The sequence below is a fragment of the Atheta coriaria genome, unplaced genomic scaffold, assembly GCF_025399875.1.
Source record: "Atheta coriaria isolate IRGN ID8LTWV9N9 unplaced genomic scaffold, Caltech_Dcor_3.1 hic_scaffold_5_pilon, whole genome shotgun sequence".
NCBI classification, from domain to species: Eukaryota; Metazoa; Arthropoda; class Insecta; order Coleoptera; family Staphylinidae; genus Dalotia; species Dalotia coriaria.
The window spans coordinates 5,268,838-5,292,540 of record NW_027045447.1 but is presented as its reverse complement, the minus strand read 5'-3'; the positions used below and the strand labels follow the sequence as shown (position 1 = coordinate 5,292,540).

The window sequence follows — 23,703 nt, the reverse complement described above, 5'->3', positions numbered from 1 at the left end:
GTGGTAGAATAGACCAGAGTTCACACGCTTGTCTGCTTGTCACCGAGTGTAATAATAAAATCATCAAAATGTTTTATTTCATCGTCGTAACTATTAAAATAAAATTGATTATATTTTTATAATATTTATTCGTAATAAACATACAAACAATTTGTTAGATTTATATGCATTTGATGCATTTTTCTATTCGAATGATGAAATCATTTCTTCCTATAGTATTTAATAATCCTCGCATTAATTATTTGTAATTTGTGTAAAATGTAAAAATTTTCGGCACTTTATTTGTAGTTTTGTGTCTTTGCCCACGTTTACATTGTTTATCACAATTTCAAGTCAACAAATCGACGTTGTTATTCATGTTTTATTTGTTACATTACACGTGGAACGGTAGAATCGTTATAGCAGAATTAATTGCTTCTCGTTTAACCTTTTTCAACGTTAGCGTTAACGATAACGGATTCCGTCAAATCAGCAGTTCGCAGTTTCCGCTGGTTTCGTCATTTTCCCTTCGGCGGCGGTGTTATCCTCCATGTTCCACCGCCTAATTCGTAGTCATTTGCATAAAGCATTCATTATTTATGTACAGAGATGCCAGAATATATAAAGTATTACTAATTGCACTGCAAAGGCTAATTAGTATTCCGTAATTAGCGTTTTGTTTCTCAACTACGAGACGACAGTTGCTCTTCTTGCAGTGCCACAAAGTTTCGTACAAGCGCTAAATAAGAGTGGCCGAAAACAAGAACATACAATAATTTCTAGTTAGAGATATTTAAAAGAACAATAAAATCTAAAATCGTCCCATTCTTGGAATGGGCACTGAACAACAAAAATATTATTTATAATAATATGCAATAAAGAGCGATAAAATTTCTTATGCAGACAATATATAAAAATATAAATCACAAAAATAAAACGAGACAATAAATACTCCTAGCAATTTTGCGGACGTGTGTGTTTGACATTATTTGACTTGAATGTTAAGTAAACATAATGCATATTTCAAAGAGTTTTAAGATAAAAATGGACGGAATATCATTCTTCTTATTTTGTATATCTATAAATTCTTTTCACCCTTTTGGTATTGTGCGCGTGCGATATATATATATGTACTAGTTCGTTTTCTATACTTGTTGCTTATCATTCGCTGACGGCGCGTGGCGCATCGATTTCTCCGCCTACACCTCGGTGCTGTGCGTCTGTATCCGCACCTTCTTCATGCTGCCGTTGCGGGAGAAGGTCGGCGAGTGGCCGGAGTAGCCCGGATTCTGTATACCCAGCCCGTCCTTCGGTTTGGGTTTCTTAAGGCTGGAGCGCAGTGGTGGTGAACGCGTCACCGACGACAACGTCGAGCCGTTCGAGCCGATTGTCGTCGACGTTGTGTTCATCGACATCATGCTGCCGTTCGACGCGAACATTTTTGCGCTGGCGTCTGTCATCGATATCCCGCTGGCTGAAAAGGATAATTTTCGGTTCATTGATCATATTCACGCAAGTCAATGCCTGCCGGAAGAGATGAATAAAACACACAGAAGAGACGGAAAGGAAATGAAAAAGCATGAATGGTATTGTATTTTACTGCAAGTTACAACCCACGTAACGGTATTAAAAAAGAATTTTTTGCCTAAACTGTAGAACAGAATCAAAAGCTTTTAGTAATATTACGTCGGTTAGTTTTAATATTAATACTCTTAGCCTGTAAAAAATATATTGACCAAAAGCATAACGTATTTGTACGTATTTAAAGAATAAGCCGATTAAGTTGCAGGACTCACCAGACGCTGGCGGCCGTTCCCGAAAACCAGGATTGCCATAAGTCGTCGATTCGACGCTGACGGCAGTTTTCGTTGGATCGCCACCCTCCTTCCTCGCGAACAGCATGTCATACAATGACATAACGAAGAGAATGGCGTTCAACAGTATTAGCATAATCTGCAAGACGAAACTTTTTCAATAACAAACCACAAAAAAAAAACTTTTCGAAATTTAAAATTCAAAAGCAAAACTTTGGCGTGTTTACAAACATTCTGATTCAGTAATGCGTAATGAATGTTTACCTAGGAATGCATTGTTTGTGTTTTAAATGATTAATCAAAATGTTTGTTTCTGTTACAAACCTGTATGTAAAACGCCGGCCCCCGAGTAATGTGGAAACCATTGTTGTCGCGTTCGTCCGCTTGCATGGCGAACAAACCGGCGGCGGCGATGGCGAGCAGTGCTGCAAAGCAGAGCGGAAACACATAAAAGCCGGACGAAAATGAAGACGTGAAAATGTCGTATATACGCAGTCATAAATTACGCGCAGCTATCCGCATAATATTCTGCTTTAATAATTTCCCCTCGGCGAATTGAAAGCAAGCGGATTCCTTTCGACGTCATATTTCTGTCCAGAGACCGAGCGGATAGTTTTTATAGAGCCAGGTCTATAATTCGCAGATATAAGAGCACGATTTGACGTCACCGACGGTATAATACTCGTATCCCAAGAGTAGCAGGGCAGAAAAAGGTTTCCTTTTCATCTTCACTTAATAAGATCCTTGAGGTTTACCCATACCCCCTTTTACTGAATGTTGAAGAAATAGGAAATGATATTACTACTTACTTGCTAGTAGTCCAAGGGCCAACTTGAGAATAACCACCACACTGTATTTCATCACGACTTTCTCCTTGGAACTGAGCATGGCGAGCTGGAGGACACTCAGGAAACAGAAGACACCAAGCACGGCGACGCCGATCGCTGCCATCAAACCGGCCACCCATACGACGACTGAAACATTTCGTCCACCGTCAAGCTAACTTTGTCACTTCAACAATGATTCGCGATGATCGAAGTCTCGGCAAGTACAGCTACGCGCACTTCTTTTGAACGCGCTCGCAATGCAAAATAGGCGCAACATTAATAGCAACAATGCGGCGTAAATAAAACCTCTAACGCGGCGGAACAGACCTGAACGCTGAGGCAAATAATGAACTCGCGCGGTGTCAACGAAACAACGAATAATGGCAAAATGAACGGAAACGGGCGAAATATCATGCCGGGGCTCAGGATGGCTGTTGCGCGGTGTGCGAACGCTTCGAACAGATTGCAAGAACTGTTAGAAAGTTTCCGCAGCGTCGACTTTATTGCATTGTTCTTCGTCTTCATTCTTTATTGTTGCTTCTTCAGAGCACTTCGTCTTTGTTAATAGCAAACTGGGGAATACGCGGAATAAGAGAGAAGCATGTATATAGTCGCGAAACCGGCGGATTGCAGAAACGAGCGAATTCGAGAGCACGAACGAGAGATCGCACCGATTTCGTGTCGTGTTGCAATTGTTACATATGTGCAACTGCACGAGAAGGCGAATAAGACGAAGAGGAGCATGATTAACATTGTTTGCGAGGTGTGCGGGCACGTCGGAAGCTGGTGGGAATGCGCGTTGTAATAAAACCGGAGATGAACGGTTTCAACCGTACGGTAGTGTTAATTAGTCAATTATTTTCAGGTTTAAAAAACTTTTAGTGTAAAATAATCTTACCAGATGGACGAAATCTTGAGTCGTCTTTTCCGCATCTCTCCCGATGATACAGGAGCATTTTGCAAGTCTTCCATGGTCCAAAATATCCTCGTTCATCACCCGGGAAACCTAAAACAAAATAATCAAGAAATAAATCCTCCGTTTATTTATATTTACTATAATACGTCTACTATTTTCCAATTAAGAATGCAATTTAATACTTTTCGGTTTGTTTTAGTTGCGGTGTTCAATTTTCCAGCAATTATCAAGTATTTACCGAGATACTGAGAAATATAAATGTGTAAATGACTGCAAGTAATTGAGAAAGCGTTTAGTTGTGATTTGCAGCAGCACTTTTGCCATTATAAACAAATTAGTAACGAAAACACGTTCAGCTGATATGACACATTCCAATATTGGTAGATTGACAGAACAGCACGAGGAATTTCTGTCCTGCTCGCCATCACCTACGCTCGTTCATTAAACATTGGGAAATTATTAGTTGCGACCTGCTTCCGACGCGTCTATTTGAAATGCCTCTCTAGCAGATGCGAATATGAACGAAAATCGATAACAAACACGATTACAAAATACAGGGTGTACACTAAAATAACATAAATTAATTCCATATTAACATATTCATAAGATCGCTTGTTTAATTTCATCACACACCATCTATATTAATGACACTGTCATCAAATTACAATATATGTTTTCAGACGTGTTATTCGCACATTTTCACGCTTTACTCGTATTGCAGCATTGCAGGCATGGCGAATGCACGCAACAGCGTTATACTAACTCATATTTTACGACGAGTGCAATAACGTGCGTCGTAAATCATGGTTAATGGGATTAAAACGCCTAAAAGGCAAAAAACGAGATGGTTTTCAATAACAAATGCAAGCGGAAGGAAAATTTCGCTCCAATTATTTTATGCCGAATAAATAAACAAGTTCAATACAAACGAATATAATTATATTCCAGGAATTTCTTGTCGTTGCCATGACAAGTTGACAATACTCGTAAATGTAGATTCCTTTTCTTTATGTGAAAAATAATAGATACCCTTATAAGCGTTTGTCACGATTTACAAACGCGTAAGGCACTTTAACAATTTGCATGCCACCCACACGCACAAGATGCACCGACAGGTTAAAATTCTATTACATCTCATCGGGCTTTGTGCGTCTTGTGAACCTCTCGGTGTCAAGTGCAAAGTTGCGATGTCAGGATTCTGAAACATTTGCATTACTTGCACGCCCGAATGCAGCTGACAAGTTGACAGCGTGAAAGACGCTCGTAATTTTATATCTTACAATAATTTATTTAATATGCATCAAAACAGTTATTATTTTAAGTAAAATAAAAATAAATGGTGAAAATTACTTCCGAATAACGGCTACTTTTTAATGCTCTATAAAAATGTGTATAATTTCGTTCACATCATTATAGATGTTATAATTGTTTGCAAACCAGCTCATTGTTTATATAGTTATAGATAATCATGCATATGTTTGGCAGATGTAAGATCTCGATAGTGTGAACTGTTTATATATGCATAATACAGATTAATTTGTGTTGTAATGGTTGTAAAACACGTTATTATTTAAACTTTCCGCATAAAATATTTACAAATCTGCCACTGTCTAGTTGTCTACTGGCTTGGTAGGTAAAAGACGTTGAGTACATTGAAAAAGTTCAAGAACCTAGCGAATGGACGCCAACAGGCCGTGTAGGACTGTGAACATGTAGCCAAACCACCATGAACAAACACGACGTGAAGAATACACGCATTGCTAGTCTCTTTCAGCTAGGAACATCGCTGATTTGTTAAAACGTTTAGTCTGACCCGAGAAGAGCTTGCGCTTGTTGTACCTTCATGTGGTAATAAGTAATAGTTTAGTTCGCCTGTTTGTACACCGCAGAGCGACTAAGGAAGAAGACATGCCGAGAATGCGATCGTGGTCGAGTCGCATGCAACATTATTTTGCAGAATATTCGTCGCGGAACAAACAGGCGAAACACAAGACAGAAAAGGTTGAAGAGCAAAGACTAGAGACGTCACAGTGAGGTGGAGGCGGAGGCGGTTTACAGTGCATACTCGTGTAATAGTTGAACGACCTTTTGTTGTTCTTCGAACGTGATTTTTTCACAAGGCTTTCTTTTTGGGAACAGCGTGATTGATACAATCTATGGTTAAATTTCACGTCATTTGTTTACACATGTTATTGTTTCATCACGTTTTTGGGTAGGTATAACAGATAACTGTTCATTCACAATAATTAATTACAGTGTTTACATTAAAAATTTAATTGCTTGTTTGTATATTTGGTTGCCTACAGTGTGAATAAATTTACTATTCTAACCATATTTTTGCGAAATTCTCATGATACAACTCTTTGCATATTCAATTTCCTTCAGGTCTTTCTAACACTTATTATATTACTCACTAACAAATCAAACCACACTTCCCATAAGTATTCATGTATCTTGCACACCTTGAGTATATTAATTACACCAGTTTTCCTCTACAGTCTACTCAACATTTTTATTTCTATTTTCTGTGCTACTTTACGACAGTTAATCATGCAAGAACTCTGCAACCTTATGAATGAATGTTGCAGCAGTAAGTAGGTGCACGTAATTGAAAATTTAAAATCTCATTCATTGTATTCAAATGAAAGCCTTGCAAGTTCTAAATCGGAAGTTAAAAAAGTTTAGAAAAAAAAAGCTCGTTACATTCGTGTTTGATGTAAGCACATGAGGTATACATACTGTAGCTAGTAGAATTTCATGTACTATGCAAATGTCAGCTAATAATGTGAAATTCGCATGGCTCGCAGAACGAAATGCGACGTCAGCAGACGAGCATTTAAACGAAAACGGCGCTTGTTGCATACGCCGCATTGCTGCACTGAACATCCGGGCGATAGCAGGACGAGTAGGATGTTTCATTTGAATTTTCATTCAAATTTTCCACTGGTGATAAACGCTGTACTGATATGAGTTTTACCAGCCGGTGTGGGAGGGCTTATAATGATCAGGCAGTACTCGTATACGTGTAATGTAATATGCACAGCTATCAACTATCATCAAGGTCATTATTTTAATTGATTAAATTTAAACATAGGTTATAATAATAATATATTTTAATCTGGTTTAAAATATTTGTACTGAAGTGTCCTTACTAAATTCAAGTTGTTTCTGTAGTTACAAGAAACTTTAACTCATCAACAACCTCGCGAAACTCTGAAATTGTACTTGAACTTACATAATTACACTTAAGTAAGTCTTAAGCGGGTGCTCTTATTAATTAAAAATATTATCAAAATGCATCATGTTGAGTATTAAATTGAAAATAAAAATTATTTCAATGAATGAATCGGAAAATCACGATAAAATTTCCACTCCTCGATAAAAATTAGAAGTTCGATGAGTGCAAATAGGTGTGTTGAGGCATGAAGGATGCGCATAGCACATGCAAAGCTAAAGCAAAATTCAATCAGTAATATTGCGCGCCGCCCACGCACGTCGCAATAACTTTTCGCTTGTATTGATCTGTCGGGTACACGCAATAGCTAATTATAAAAATATCTCGCCTTCTTGGCCTTCACCGCAAGCCGAGGTCTTTTTTTGCAATTATCCTACAGCGTGAAATTAAAAATTTTGACTGTTATCAAAGAGCACCAGATACTAGTAATGGAAATCTTCGAAGTCGTTATCTTTGCTAGAGGCGAACAGTAGGTATATGGTTTCGAAATGAAATTGTAACAATGAACTTGTTTCGTCCAATTGGGAACGATAAGATAAGACGTGAATATGTGTCGCAATGGAGATAAGGACTACTCAACGATGAGGTGTCATCATCGTTACGTAAATGATTTGTTTGTGTTAAAACATTAACATTTTTAACTTATTTCCAAACAAATGACAATGAGGTATTCAAAAACAATACAAAACAAAAATCATTGATAACAAATAACAAGGACTTTCAAAATTGAAGAATTTATAAGGAAAATGTGATTTTAACATTCTGAAAGGAAAAAACCGATAAAAAAATAAAATATTACAATTTTGACTAGGTTTCTAAAAATATTATTGCATATTATAAATTTCGTCCTTAATTTAAGAAAAAAAGGACGAAAAAGTCCTCCCCGGCGGGGAATCGAACCCCGGTCTCCCGCGTGACAGGCGGGGATACTGACCACTATACTACTAAGTTCGAGAAACTCCACAAAGCGGGATGGCGCACTCCAATCGGGGACTATGAGTATGTGTGCAAGAAATACAACATAGACAGAACGCTCGACAAGATCGAAGTAATCAGAACAATTAAAGACCAAGACCAAGAGAGGAGGCAAAGCGACTGGGCGAAGCTGGCTAAGTACCCTCAGAAAGTTATGGAGTTCCAGGAAAGAATTGAGTTCCCAGCATTATGCGACACAAGGCTGAACACGGAAAAATTATCGTTTCTAAATGCCGCAGCTGAAGAACAAATTCAAGTACTCCGTAGCCACGATGAGGGGAACAATCAATGCCGGAAAGGATGTAACAGCATTGAATCCGCGTACCACGTCGTTAGCGCCTGCAGTAGACAGTCGTACAACGCCAGGCACGATCAGGTAGTACACTGGATACTGAAGGAGTGCCTCCAACACCTGGGCGCACCGAGTGAGACAACCAAGAACCTGCAATTCGGCAAGGCCACCGCCAACACAGAGTTCAGTACCGACGGCACCAAGTACACCATCAGAGCCGGTCAAGCTATTCTTACCGAGAAGAAACTCCACCATAACAAACCTGATATTATGATCGAGGTGGAGCAAAACTCGGTAAGAAAAATCCACCTAATAGAAGTGTCGGTACCGCACCTCAGAAACCTGCGCATGCAGGAACAAATAAAGAGGACAAAATATGCCAAAAACTCGGTGGAGGTGATAGGCAACAACAACTTCGACAGCGTCGCAAGAGACAGCAACCTATTGGATGAAATGAGACTAAGGCACAGATGCAATGTGAACTTAGCGATTTTCACAATAGGCTGCTTTGGAGAAGTCGTGCGCACTGAAGAACACCAGCACTTCAGAGAAACGCTGAAAGAAATAGGCCTGACCGATAGCAACATCAAGGCAATCATACGCAAGAGCGCCTACAGCGTATGCACGCAATCGGCATCAATTCTCGCCCGGCATCTAGAATACCAATAGAACAAAGCAAATAAAGACGCGTGTGCAATATTGACTTAATAACTGACGCTGTTATATACTGTTTTGTTTTAATTATGTTGTCTTTGTGTTAATGACTAACCACATATTTTATTGTAATGATACTATTTACTGTTATTTCTTGACTGAAGATATTTTATGTATGTTTTTTTTTGTAAACTGGAGGAGCGGTCGTCGTTTCGACGCACCGTTCTATTTCTAATAAATGAATATACTACCGAGGACTTGTGTTAGTAGCAAGAAAATATACGCTTTTAGCAGGAAATATACGTCTAACAACAAGTACCGACTTAAAAATACAATACAACACGTGCTAAGAAAAGAAAAATTACAAGTAATAATATTATAAAACTTCAACTATTAAACCTAATCAATCTAAATATTGTTTCCAAATACCACTTCCTGGTATTAAATTATTATCAACATATTATACAATACATTACATAGTCACCGCATCATTTACCATCAGCTTATTCGTGCTAAATAATTTACCGAACTAAACACCAAAATGCTATTATTGCAAGGATTACTAGCAGTAATCTTATAATACCAACGTGTAATGCGAATAGCATCGATCACACGGTGTTATTGAGTGGAAATTAATTTGCTAATTATCAACTGAATGGCGCAATCAGATTATTAACAATTGCGCACGATGAATTAAATATATTTATTAACGGTGTTTAACCTAATTAACTCGTCACCATTATTCTGCAACAAATAGTTTCAGAATATTCCACAATAAATTTTGTAATCACCAATAACAATCTCCATTCAAACGATGGGTAATACATGAATAGTGTAAGTTTCACGATATCACCTCATGAATTGAGCTACGAGGTTTAGTATCTATGTAATGCGAATTATGAAGGATATTGCGAGCTTGTTTATGAATCAAACCGCATCGAAGCGGAACAAGTTCACTGGAATGCGTATGCAATAACAACGCATACAACGCACAATCATTTGATATGCATATTCAAATACTGCTAACATGCGGGCGTCCATTTTGTATTCATCAGCAACCACAATACATATATCTACCTAAACGTGCAATTCCAATTAGTTTTGTAGGTTATGCAACCTTCCGGTTGACAACGGCATGATAACAAACGTTTCTATGGATTAAAAGACGCTAAATCATAAAATAGCTGTTTATTCACATAAACTTTATGAAAATTAAACATTTATGAATGAACAGGTGTTATGTCAGACTCAAAAATACAGTTATACAAGAAATACACCAAACGGTTTATTGTTAATTAAATTAAAACGCTAATTTAGTATTCATGAAAACAAGTCTGAATGAATTCACCAACAATGAATAAAAACCGGAAGCAGAGGATTGACGAGCATATACATCTCATTATTGTTATTTTGGGCATCAATTACATGTAATTAATTGTTTATAACAATTGAAAGTGTGTTCACAAATAAACAAGCATCACCCACTTCCGATTTGTACATATATCTGCCCACTGCCATTGATTTTTTAACAAGTTCAGTTTTCGTATAGTTTATACATGCTGCCATTGCAGTCGAACTGGATACCATTCATAAAATGCTAATTGGGTTGCATAGGTGCATGAATGGCCAAATCAAGCATGCACGAGGCGAAATAATAAGTAGAAGTGCTTTTCATTTCTATGAGGAAATATTTGTATTTCGGTTTTATGTCTATAAATAGATACTAATTCCAAAATAATGATGTATTTCTATAATGAATTTTTCCTATCGTTATAATGTTATAGAATGTTTGTAATACGAAATGAGCAAGAAACTTTTAATCTATATTCCTTCTAAATGACATAATATGTTTAAAACCACCTTTTGAAGTGAATCAACAAACGCTATTATCGATATTGAAAAGCCATTAAAATGAACGGAAAAGTTCGTAACATCATTAACTAGATTGTATCTTTCATTAACAAGCAAAAGCGCTGAAAATGCTTCAACAATCTTTCTAACCTCTTTCACTAACCTCAAATATCAAATTAAATCCACTACAGTCTATTATTCGTAGCCTATACCAAAATGAAATTTCCGAAGTTTGTTTAAGCTTTAATTACAAACAATGTTTCTGGAGGTCAGGGTTTTTAGAGGCGTGTTTTCACTGAAAATATTTGCCCTTCGTTTCTACTCGTACTGCAGAGTAAAGAAGGATTAAACGTCGTGGCAGCTGACGGGAAGTTAAGGCCGCAGCAACGAAAAGTTAACAGCGTGCGGAAAATCTTCGACCAGCGCGCGATTTAAAGGGTTTACGTAGACGACTACTGTCTTGAAAAGCTAAATAGAAGCAAAAGTAGGTGTAGATGTAGCGTGCTACGAAGGGAGTATAGCCGTATAGCCGTAGGGTGTACCCACGCACTCACAAAGTGAAACTTTTAAACTTTTCTAATGAATAAATTTCAACTTTCGGGTCGCATATGCAACCCACGACGTTGAACTTTCTATATTTCTGTATGGAAATAAGCAAAATCAGTTTATTTGTGCTTTAAATTAAAGAAAAATCGCAAATTATGAAGTTGTTACCATGAAAACATTGATTTTAATCAAATTTATGCATACAAAACATTATACACAGCTGATACAAAATATAGAATCCATTGGTTACACCTGCCGTTCAACACGACTTGCTAGCAGAGCTGTTACATTACCCAATGTCCCCATTACGTCCCCGTTTACTTGTTAGTGCTAAACGAAACGTGACGGTATTCGTGCCCTGAACACACGACGAACTGAGGGGATTCCACGCACAATGCGCTCGGCAACGACGACGACGAAAAAAAATGAAACCAGAATATGAATACCAGTGAATACCCTTCTTCCAACGTTTATTGTCTTGTGGTTCACTTGTTCACTGGTACCATACATTCCGGACTCGCGCGTTCACCTGCCTTCAAGTTCACGCGTTCGCCCGCTCCACCGCGTTTCCGGTTGTGTAGGCATGCTGTGCTTTTGTTTTCGACGTTTAAATGAAGATTTGGGATCGACGCGAATCGCTCGCTTGTGTGATAAAGCTAATCCGCATTGTTTAAAATGCAAAAAGGGAACGCAATTACGAACGACAACATTGTTCGGCTTTAGAGCCGCCCAAAAGGGAAGCGCTACGTGGCCTACTTACTTATACCATGACCGCACATGTTTGCCTACTCGTGAGATTCACGAGAAAAACGACACATTTTCTCACATAGTCATAGTATGAATATGTTACAGTTCGCTGAACTTTTACACAGTCTTTAAATTTACGGCCAAGTGGAAAAATTGCGCAAATTATTCAAATTAAATTCTTGTTTTCTTTATATCTAGCCACGCAACAAAAAATCAACAAAATCAAGCCTGTGATTGCTAATAAATTGACTGTATGATTGTGACATACGAATTCTCATGCTTGATTGGCTACACACTTTCGGAGAACTCGTTTGTGAAACATGAATATGAATAATTTTATCTTCGACGTGTTTATATATACATTTTCGGCATTTTTATGCGAATAAAAAAAATAATTGCCTTGAAATGGAATTGATCAGTGTATATTTGCTTTTACAGAAAACAGAGAATCGAGAATGATAAAATATGATTGCAAACAAATGTATGACTCAGTCTGCGTCTGAGTATGTAGTTCAATTCACAAACAGAAATAAACGAAGCATTAAACGACAGAGCATATGTAGTTAATAGAAATGACGCAGTGTATTCAAGGTATGTTTCATAACAGAAGGAGGAATGTTAGAAAATATGTATGCAATGAAAATAAAACCGGCTATTACTAGAATTGACCAGGTTTGTAAGTAATAATAAATAAAAATACAAATAACTCGTTGCACTTGAAATTTTATGATCGTTTCTTAGTTAGATTTTATTTTTAAGTGTAATATACGTTTGAGATGCAGTGTACGCACCGAACACATGTGTGAAAACATGAAAAAATGCAAATAATGCTAATAATAGTTGCATTATTGCTGTATTATGTATTATTGCCTGAAGAAAATGGAAAGAAACTAAGTGTGAATGAATTAACGTGCGGTTAGCGTGAGCGAAACTATGATTCAAGGTAGAATACTAGTTCGCAACGTATATTGTGTAATTTAGCGACTAATCAGTTCCATGAATAAATTAACTCCTGTGCGCTGTGCTTTAAATTACAGAACTAAAATTGAACTATTTAACTGCAAATTACAATTCTAAATTCCAAATAATAAAGTTTTATAGTTTATTGTAGGAATTATATCAAATCCAATTTTGTACCTAAATTGGACATACTGTTAACCGAAGCAGTGCACTGAACGTTAAAATCGATTCTGTATTTTCTATATCAAACAATATTTTATAAAATACCTAGTTTCATATACGAGTATACCAGTCGATACCAGATTATAATCAAAATAACATTTTACTTTACGTCACCTGTAGTGGATATTTATATTGTATTAAAAATAAATTCTATTCTCTGCCAAAAACTCAAATGGTGTAAAAATATTTATTGCATAAAAATTATTTTCCTCCTATTTTAAAAGCTATAAATAAAAAATAATAATGTCATCATATTTTTTCTGTAAAATCGTTGTGAATTGTGATAAAGTAAAACACAAATATTTACAATAGGAATTACTTAAACGTCAAAAAGAAATTTCATCCCAATACAAATTGTGTTTTCATTTCTCTATCAAATAATGTCATATCTAGAAAGATTTGAAAACACAATACAAACAAATATAAAATATACGCCTACCCACATCGATTCAATCTTCGTTTTAGTAGTTGCGATTTGCAAAATAAGAACGCAAAGACTTATTCTTTTGTATGCAATCGAATTCGATTCGTGAGCATAACAAAGACATTTCAATTTGGAAGAATCTCGAACCGTACTTTGCATAATACTATCAACCGAGAGTCTCCAACTGTGCGAAAAACGGTTTTTATTCTGACATCCTATTCAGTGACTTGCCGACATTATTATTTTTTAGTTTCAGTCTGATGCATGAACATAGATTTCATTTCTCTGATGACATTGGCAATGCATATTTTAACACTGATAAAATGTGTGAAAGCTTTTTATATGATCCATCATGTTTTCATTTATATTTATTTTTATCTATTTTTGGCTGGCTAATCTTGTCTTTTGTCCATTCATCTTTTTATGCGATTTTCACGCGCTATTAACCGAAATGCGAGGCTTTCATTCAACACGTGTATTTATAAAATAAATAAACAATTTTATGTGTAATATCCAGCCACATTCCAGTGGTTGTGGGAAGCGTAGGAAGGAATAATCCTGATAACACATCACAATACAATTTTATGTTTTCCTATAAATCACATGTAATATAATCTCAATTAATCCACATATTTAACGCCATCTGATTTACAAAAGCATAAAAATCTAATTTCCAAGCGTTTAATAACATAATCAAAATAAAAATGTGATTTATGTCTGGATTAGAGTGGATACAATTTGCGAAATTGACCTTTAAAGGTTCATGATTAAATTATACCTGCCAATTATGTCAATTAACTCTTCACACGCTCGTGGAACTCAATGTCCAATGCCATCGGAATGCAAACACTGTTTTTAAGCAAAAAAACAAAACGAAACAAACATAAAATGCTTGTTGTTAATAACCAAATGAATCATAAAATGCATCGGTTACTGAGTATATTGCTATTTGCGGTTGGAGTTTACCAACAACGACCGGCAATGTAAAGTCGGTGCGTGCAAAACACATTACTAAACTTAAACACGCAGATCTAAACGAAAATTATGCATGCAAACATCAAAGACCTGCACACACAGCAGTACTACAGGTAAAGTAAGTGTAGGAGGCGCAGGCAAACAAAAATATCCGCGAGTAGTTTACCTTTGACAATTCGCTTTATTCCTGCATTATTACTAAAACAATCATATCTGCAACAAACGCATAAACTCACAAACATTCAAACGCACTTCATAATAACTAGTTGTTGTTCATTGTTTGGTTTTCATGCGATAAACAATTGCAATTCTTCAAACTCTAACGTGATTCTGTTAAAACTATAGACGATAATAATTTAAACGACAAAAATCGATCGAATGCAAGTGCACGTGCAATATAATGAAATTAAAACTCATTTTATTATTCTATCGATCCCACAAGTTAATCAAAAATAAATACGAGTTGTTTATCACAACGCAAAGTCTAATTAAAATAAATAAATAATTGAACACTATATAATATAGTGCTGAATACAATTGCATAATTTATCACAAGGTGCCTGTTGGACACCCTCATTATAGTGCTGCGATAAGATGATAAGGCTTTTGATAAATGCGTTTTGCAAGGTGTGCGAGCATTGTGCCGAAAGATTTAGCTAGAAAGAGGTGCGGGAATAGAAAAAATCGATATCGGAGTGACCGAAAACTGGGTCAGCTGGTAACTAAAATCGTAAGAACATTGAGCGAACAATGCAATGACCACATACACGTGGCAGAGTCCCGCGACCGTTTCCCATAGGTGCGCGGTTCACACACACCGCAAGTCAGCACGCAACCGCGCAACGACCCAACAACAACAACAAAGGCTCACACGAAATTGTGCGTACGGGCCCCATGGCTGTTTACGCAAAGGTTAAATCCGTTCAGCATCCGAGCGAAATCCGGCAACAATAATGAAATGAAATTTTACGGCTTATAAGTGAGCAACGAGTTGTTAACAATTCAAAAGTACAATGGAAGTTGATCATGGGGCATTTAAATAATAGTATTAAACATTTTACGGATACAATTGCTTAAATTGTTTATTAATATATTTAGAAATCGTCTTAAACGTTTTTTGTTACCCCGACCTTGATGAAGTTATCAAGGTAAGTAATGTACCTTAATAGGTTTACGAGGTTTACGAGGTGTGAAGAAAGTAATCAAAAATATTGTAGTTACCTGTTCCACTGTCAAAGTATCCCCATAATGGCAAGCCCACAGCTGTGGCACCGATGACAAAACAGACGAATCCCAGCACAGCAACACACGTCGAATATAAAGGCTTGTAGTTTTCCGCCATTTCCACTCATCATATTAATCCCATTCGAACAAAAATCACCATCACTAGAGCCAAATCTCAGCAACACTAATTCACTAAACCTTTCCTAGTCAAGGTCTTACTATGAACACCCCCCGGTTGTACTCGTATACGAAATGCGTGTCACTGTGTTAGCTTGTAAGAAGCAGGAACTACCTACAAGTTATATTTAGAGCACGTCAAGTCACGAGCGCGAAAAAATCAATAGAAAAACCACCAAGGAAATTCGATTTCAACTGGACTGCCGCATTTCCCGCCGTTCCCTCAGGCGTACTTCCGCTGGGAAAGATTGTCTGGCGAAATGACCACGCAGGATGCCGATCCCGACAGTGTGGTCTGAGTTTGTTTGAGAGACGCGCCCAAACGTCCGTCTCGGCATTCGCATTCGCGGGCGTTCTCACAGCGGTGAGAGTTTCGAGTTTGTCAGCAGGCGTTGTTTAGCGCCGTATGCAATGCAGGTCCGCGCGAATGGCATAAACCGTAAGCAGCGCCGATGATCGTCGTCCGGCCGGTCGGAGCGCGGAGAGAGAAAAGGTGAGGCCAGCAGGAGAGTGCCAGCAGGCAACAGGCGGCAACAGCGCAGTTGTTTGGTTTTTTTGTGATACACACCGATCGCGCGCTTCGTCTTCTTACGTTACCCGCGGATTATTTATGAACGATTAATGCACAAACACACTTTGTAAACACCCAGAGCAAAAATAACCAGCACACTGCACACCACCAAAATGATGATTTACGTCTTGTCTCTTGTAAAATGTCAAAAGACGCGCTTAAATCACACGCGCAACAATGACTTAAGTCTTGCAGAATGCTTCAACATCCAAAAGGTGTGCTCATCGCGTTGACAAGACAACTTATAGTCGTCTGAGCGCTCGCGCGCGCGCGTGTTCACCGCGGCGACTTGACGGTAAGTCACGTTGCTCACTTTTATGCACTGAAAACTTTCGTTGCAAATACTCACTTTCCTTCGTGCGTACGCTAATGGTACGCAAAGCACAAGGTGTGTGTGCGACTATAAGGCAAGCGCGTCGAAAACTAAAAGAGCGCCGGACGTTTGTTGGGTGTGCAAGCTCCTTGCGTTCGATATACGCGCGCCGTGGTCCGCGGAGTGCCGCGACCACTTCGTAAACCAGTTGACTCGGCGTTGGCGATGCCACGAATGATGCCTTCGCTGTTATGGACTCCCGCGTGCCTACCTATGCCGTGTGCTTCCAACGCTCCACACAACCTTGCTAGCGACAAACCGGCCGCTTCTATAATTATGCACAAACGCTTCCATTCCGCCCATCTACGGCCTTTAATTTTCGCTATTATTAGAAAAACGCGCGCGCAACTTTCGGCCACCAGCACGAGTCAATCAGGTTTCATACTAATGACGTAATTATTTATGAAACTCGCCTTCGATGTGCACGTCTTGTGTTTTACATTAAATTATTATGTGATGCGGTGCACTTTGGTTGCCAATTTACCACTTTGCTTGCTCATCGATTAATTACTGTCGGTTAATTAATTCATGCATCGACAGCATTCAATATTAACATGTTCTGAATTTCTAATGCGTTGTACACATAATATTTATTCACTCACCTAATAAGTTTAAAGGTTATGACTTCCACGCTATTAAGATTTTATATTTGTACGACAAATTGAAGGTCAAATGATTCACATAAATAATATAATGATTTCAATATCTCCCCTCCAGGTTTTAAATATGCACGCGTGTAATATCGCATGCATTCATTGTACCTTCGTGTTTGCATTATACTTTGGTCGGTATGCGGTAACAACAATGGATCGTATGCATGAGAGTTTAGCCAGAACTCACATTCGCTGAATGTTGGATACGTGATCGACATGCGACTTGACGGACGTGCCGATATGCATCTATTAATTGTATTTACAATTTATGACAATTTCCTCAGATTATTTTCCTGCGGATAAAAAAAATATTTTTGTCTGCAAATTGATACCTAGATGCTTTTACTGCCTTGTTTATAATAAATTTGTTCGTTTACACTTACTCATATGCCATACTAGGTACTATTTTATAAACAAACTTCGAGCAGTTGCGGTTATCAGGTTTCTGTGGTTTAAAACTAATAATTAATCACTATCCTAATAATTTATTACATGTTCTATATTTTCGTGCTGTATTGTTTAAATTTCATAAATATTTGAGTATTTAGTTAATAAATAGATACATTTATTTTATATGGGTTTACGTGCAACACTTTGTAGCAGTATGGCACAGTTAGAATAACAGAATAACTAACTATTCATATACATACATACTTCTCATGTAACCTTGGTTCGTGAATGTAAAACGCATAACAAAGTCGTCGACCGCGCGTTTCATACGCGTTTCTTGTTCGAACGAACTCTTCATTTCTTTTACCTTCAATGTTGACTAGATTTAAGGTTTTAACAATTACTGAGTTACTATTAAATAGTCTTTTTTGTTAGTGTAAGGAATTTACGTATTTAACATTTGCAATAAAATCGACAACACAAACGTGACTCAAAACAAGTCTGATTTGAAAGTTTATCTTCAAAGCTTTCGATTTCTTTAATCTGCTTTAGTAATTCAACATCCATTTACGAGTTTAGTTTAAATTTAACATTGATTCCCTCGAATAAAATGAGATAATCCTCTGAAAAACCTCACAGAAATAAACAAAAGTCTAAGCGATAAAATTAGAAGAAGCACATGGCTATTTATCGATGGTCATGAAGATAGTATTTATAGATTAGATCTTTTAGATGTAGGCTTAAAAATAGCGAGAACAAAGTGAGCTAATATAACACGCAATAAAGTGTATAATGTCAAAGTTAGTTATTTTGGAGTACTGGTGTAAGCACATTAAAATTAAAAAGATTTCTCGAGCAATATTTATTTTTGTTTGCCAAAAATTACTAGGACATCTAAACATTCTTTGTTTTATTTAAGTTGCCGCTTTCACAACAGCGGAATACACGTTATCTTACTTATATAAAAAAAAATTGTGCCATTGTATAAAAATTTATAAACGTATTTCCGCAGCTAGTGCAACAAGGCCCCATCAAAAGTAACGGTACGTACCGAAATTCTTTTACCAACGGATGATAAGTAGCAAGCTTCAACTGCAATAAAAACCAGCACGAACACCATTTGAACTTTCCCAGTACTCGTCGGTACGTTATTGAAACAAACTTTGAAAGTAACTCGGAAGGAATTCCTAAATATTGAAAGCAATAACAAAATATTTATAATAAAATATCTAACGGTTTACTATTCGACTACGTCTTTATTTTCTAATGATTAATACTTGTTTATCTTTGACGTGTAATCTATGTGACTTCCTATTGCTCACTAATTTTGTCTATCTTTTCAATTATACTGTGTGCGTGCAGTGGGATCTCATTGTTTGACTAAGCTACCTTTCATACATGTGATGCCTTTCATATTCGTGTACAGTTAAGCACACATCACACAAAATTGACTCATTTATTTAACGCTGTGAGCGAGAAAATGACAGTCGGAAATTTTCGGTGCACGACGGTGCACACATTCGGGAAGGTAGGCGTTGTGCAATCCGTATAACAGCACTTTCGAGATTCGAAACTAACTGGACTTGACGTGGAGAAGTTTGTAGGTAACTGTAGGTTCTTCCTAGACCACTACTTGCCGAACTTTCATAATAAATCGATGTATAAAACATGAAACTTGCACGTAGCGGAATATCTTTTATCTGGTACATCAAGTGCACATCCTAAAAGTTTAAAATAAATTAGTTTAAGTCATGCATAGAAAATTAAACTTAGTAAAATTTAATTACAAATTTGCAGTGTTTGTTTTATGCAGTAATTCAATGCAGAAAATGATTAATGCTACGCCAAGTCCAATTAACCAAATATAAAGTATTCCTGCTATTTGATCATAACTTAAAGCTTTACTAATATTTTTCTTCCTCTCACTAGTTCTTTCCTTAATTTGTGTTTGGTAATTATAAATCAATACAATATGCCCATAAATTCCACTTTCAAAAATAGCCTGTACAATTTTACTAACTTGCGGAAATATTGGATGCCCTTTTTGAAAAATCAATCTATTAGACAAAAACGACGAAAAATCTTTCAACGGAAATAAAGCCGGTGATCCATCCGGGAACGAAAAATCCTGCGGGGTTTTATTTCGTAGTAACTGCATGCTTTCCATGCTTTTTGCGTTACAAAAGTTGTCATATCACGTTTTGTTTTAAGCCTTATTATTGCCGACTCTACTTCCATCACAGAGCTCAAAGTCGTAGATATATTCAGAATGTACTTATCGATGGGATTAGTTGATATTTCAAATTTTTTTCTGACTGGATAAATCATTGAAATAGCTAATTTGTTATCAATTACTTCTTGTACTGTACTCATTTGATATTCAAACTCTACTCTTGTCAATATACCAACCAATGATCCTTCGAAAATAGACCCAATCATGAATATAAAGATCCATGTTGTTACGTGTAAGCATTTCAGCTGAAACGTAGGAGGCCATCGAGCTTCAACTTCTCCACAGAAAAATCGCAATACTTTGGTTATTGCATTCCATAATGAGAGATAATATGGAATTTTCTCTTTGAGCCGTCTTGGAATATAAATCCAAGCAAGAGTTAAAATCGTAACTCCTATCAAAATAAATATCCAGGCATTTAATGTGAAAATACGCGCTAGACGATAAAAATCCGATCGTTCTCTAGCAATCGGAACAATCCATACAAGATAATCCACTGAATATATATGAGTGAAATCAAAATCATCGATTGCATCAGGATGAAAGATTGTTGCACCACCAAGCATCAAATCGGCTTGTTTCTTTATAATAAAAGTTATTGCACCATTATATTCACCATTTGGTAGTTTTGTGCCCCAGAAAAGGACTGAAAACCACGCACTGTCTGCATTTGTAGATATGGCTTTATAACAGTTTCAAGAAATATTAAATCAGTTCCGCAGCCAGTGGAATTATCTTTATTTATATATTTGCATCGATCTGTATAGAAGGGCACAATGACTGAATATAATGGTTTGATTGTTGTATTTCTCCAGAGTCTTGGAATCTTCTCCGGAAAGTACTTTGGAGAGTTTTGTGTGGATATTTCTTGGAAAGTTATGTAAGGCTCGTTAAGATTTTCATACTTATAAGGGAAATATGTGTATGTTTTATTATTTGTTATAACTATGACGTTGTATATGTAATTTTTGCTTAAATTGTTGAATAATTCAGTTAAAATGGATTCTTGTGCTGATTGTAAATAAATAATAAATTTTGCTCTAGAATTCCAAAAGCGCATTGTTGATAATTCATTCAGAATCAATGGCATGTTAAATATTTGTATATTCAGGACATAAACATCAATTATTATAAACATGGAATGAATAATTAAATTCTTCGTAGAATTTTTACTTCTGGTGGATAATTAAACACCAATTTTGGTACTAAAGTGATTTTACTCATTAAATTATGTTGGTTATCACTACAATAAAATAAATTATCATTAGGGAGTATAGCTAGTTGTAGTATTTTATTAATGTATGCAATTTTTAAACTAAAATTAATTAAATGTTTGATAATTAGCATTTTGACCAAGTTGTTCACTAGATTTTTGAAAACTGGTACTGGTTAGACCTATTGTTTGGTATTTTATTAGAAAATGTACAGTAAAAAGCGTAAAAAGTTTCTTTTGCAAAAAAGTAAGTATTACTTGTTTGTTACTTGTAAAACATTAAAGGTAGGAGTTTTCCAATTGTTGCAATGTTTGTACATAAGACTATAATCATTATATAAATGATTATCAATTGCTTATAAAACTTCCTGGTACATTGTTTTTCATTTACAAAAAAATATTAACCTATATAGTTGTAAACTTATAATGTAGTATGTAAAGTTGGGTTTTTTGCATTATGACCTATTATAATATGCCACACTAATACACTAAAAAGTTTAAATATGACGCACGTGAAATTATATTCTCGCACATTTTTAGCTTTACAAAATAATTGCACCAAGTTTGCAGTCATTGACGACACTGGCTTTTCACATCGTCTATTTTCTATTATGAATATTACTCGAGGGTGAATGCGAACGTCACACCAACGCCCGGCGTTCTAACTGGAATTTATGAAACAGTATTTAATGGACGTATAGAATGCAAATATGCTGAAATAGCATTAACACTTTATAACATTAGTAAAGTAAATGTTGGTGGTAGTAAATGTTGAAATAATTCTAGTTTCTGCTCTCCGAGATTATTAAAATAACTACGTCATGACTTCGAAAAGCGAAATTATTTTATTGCGTTAAAAATGGATCACAATTAAATTCCAAATAAATATTATTACTAAAACTATGCAATTAAAATTTTGTGCATATATTTACACCGAAATAATATAACGGTGTAACAAAATCATAAAAATGGTGAATACTTGGATACTTGGAACTCAATATTATATTATTATATTATTTGGAATCTGTTACGTTTTATTTCATTTATCCTATTAACTAAAACCAAGTTACGCAGCATTATTTTTCATTTGCAATGCACCTCTTCATTCGTGCAACAACATAAAAACGTGAGTCGGCTATAAAGTTGTATAATTCCAGTTATATTTCTGCAGCATTGTGTTATTCTCCAACCCTTTATAAACCCCGGTTCTAGGAGCTGGGAATTTGTGTTATTTTGTTTCCTAACTTAAATTTTGACCACTTCCTAACTCAAACATTAATATTTATCAATAAATATAAACTATGGTTACATCCACATATCTCTATCATTTCTACAATATTAATCCTTCCTGGTCAAATTAAATATGCAAATAGTTTGAAAAACATGCCTGATAATGCATATTTGACATGAATAATGATGGGAGACGATCAATAACATTTGCACATCGCTGAGCAGCCGTAAATATTTCACGTTAGCCACAAAGGATTAAGCATAGTTTGTAAATTGTTGTTTTATTTATTGTTTTGTCTAACTTTATACCTGATAAAACGTTTTAGTTTATGTGTGGATCCATAAATGTTTCATGTGCACTATAATACACAACGAGAATAAATAATTGTTATTGTTTCAATTGTTTTAGATGACTAATTGAGAACGAGGTACGTCTATGTGCAAGGTTTACGGTGAGGTGATGGCATGCTGCTGATTTTTAATTATTTTTATTGCAATCTTAATTGTTGTGATGAAATATCAACAACAAGTGTGACTAACATAATTAATTGTTTAAAGAACTCCTTTTTTAAATAAATAAATTATTATCTGTATTATCCAAATATTCCTGTTTGATAAAGGTCTGCATAAATTTAGTGATGATGAGTTCAGATTGCAATTTGCATATTTATTAAATCCTTGCATGAAATGAACGCAGGCTCACATTTTGACACTGCAGATTGCTGTGTATTATCACACAAATCACCAGTATGATTAAATTCTACTAATTAAGTAAACAGACAGGTCAATCATTCTCCACAGAAAATAAAGTTGATTATTAATTTTTAATTTTTTTGTCGCTGTTATCACAGGTTTGTAATTCAATAGGATTTTTGTGAGTGGTAAATAAAAGTTTTGTATTACATGTTTTTCTGCGTGCAGTTAGCATTGATAATTTGGTAAGCCTACGCTACGCTTTCATGCAGTCTATACAAACGTATTGTTTTCGACTGCTAATTAAACATGATGACCTTTGACATTAGGTTATTTAATCATTTGCGCAGCCAGAAGCTATAGAAATTCCACGTGTTATGGTCGTAACCAAACTCGGCCAGTGGAATGTCAACGTACTATGAATTTATTTTAAATGGAATTCAATCTGTGTTAAATGATGACAACTAATGAACAACGCTAAATATAATCATATTATATTATCTGTTATCGGTGAATATCTAAAGCATTT

At 36.0% G+C, this 23,703-nt stretch overlaps 1 protein-coding gene across 1 annotated transcript; it reads right to left on the bottom strand.

Annotated features, from left to right (window-relative positions):
* Positions 1 to 108: 108 nt before the first annotated feature.
* Positions 109 to 16,957, bottom strand: LOC135792029 (uncharacterized). The gene is made up of 6 exons (XM_065302655.1): positions 15,639 to 16,957; positions 3,519 to 3,626; positions 2,603 to 2,767; positions 2,118 to 2,218; positions 1,776 to 1,932; positions 109 to 1,453 (listed from the first exon to the last, which is right to left on the bottom strand). Exons 1-6 carry the CDS (start codon positions 15,757 to 15,759, stop codon positions 1,179 to 1,181), a joined length of 927 nt encoding a protein of 308 aa, XP_065158727.1. The 5' UTR covers positions 15,760 to 16,957; the 3' UTR covers positions 109 to 1,178.
* Between the last annotated feature and the right edge of the window lie 6,746 nt (positions 16,958 to 23,703).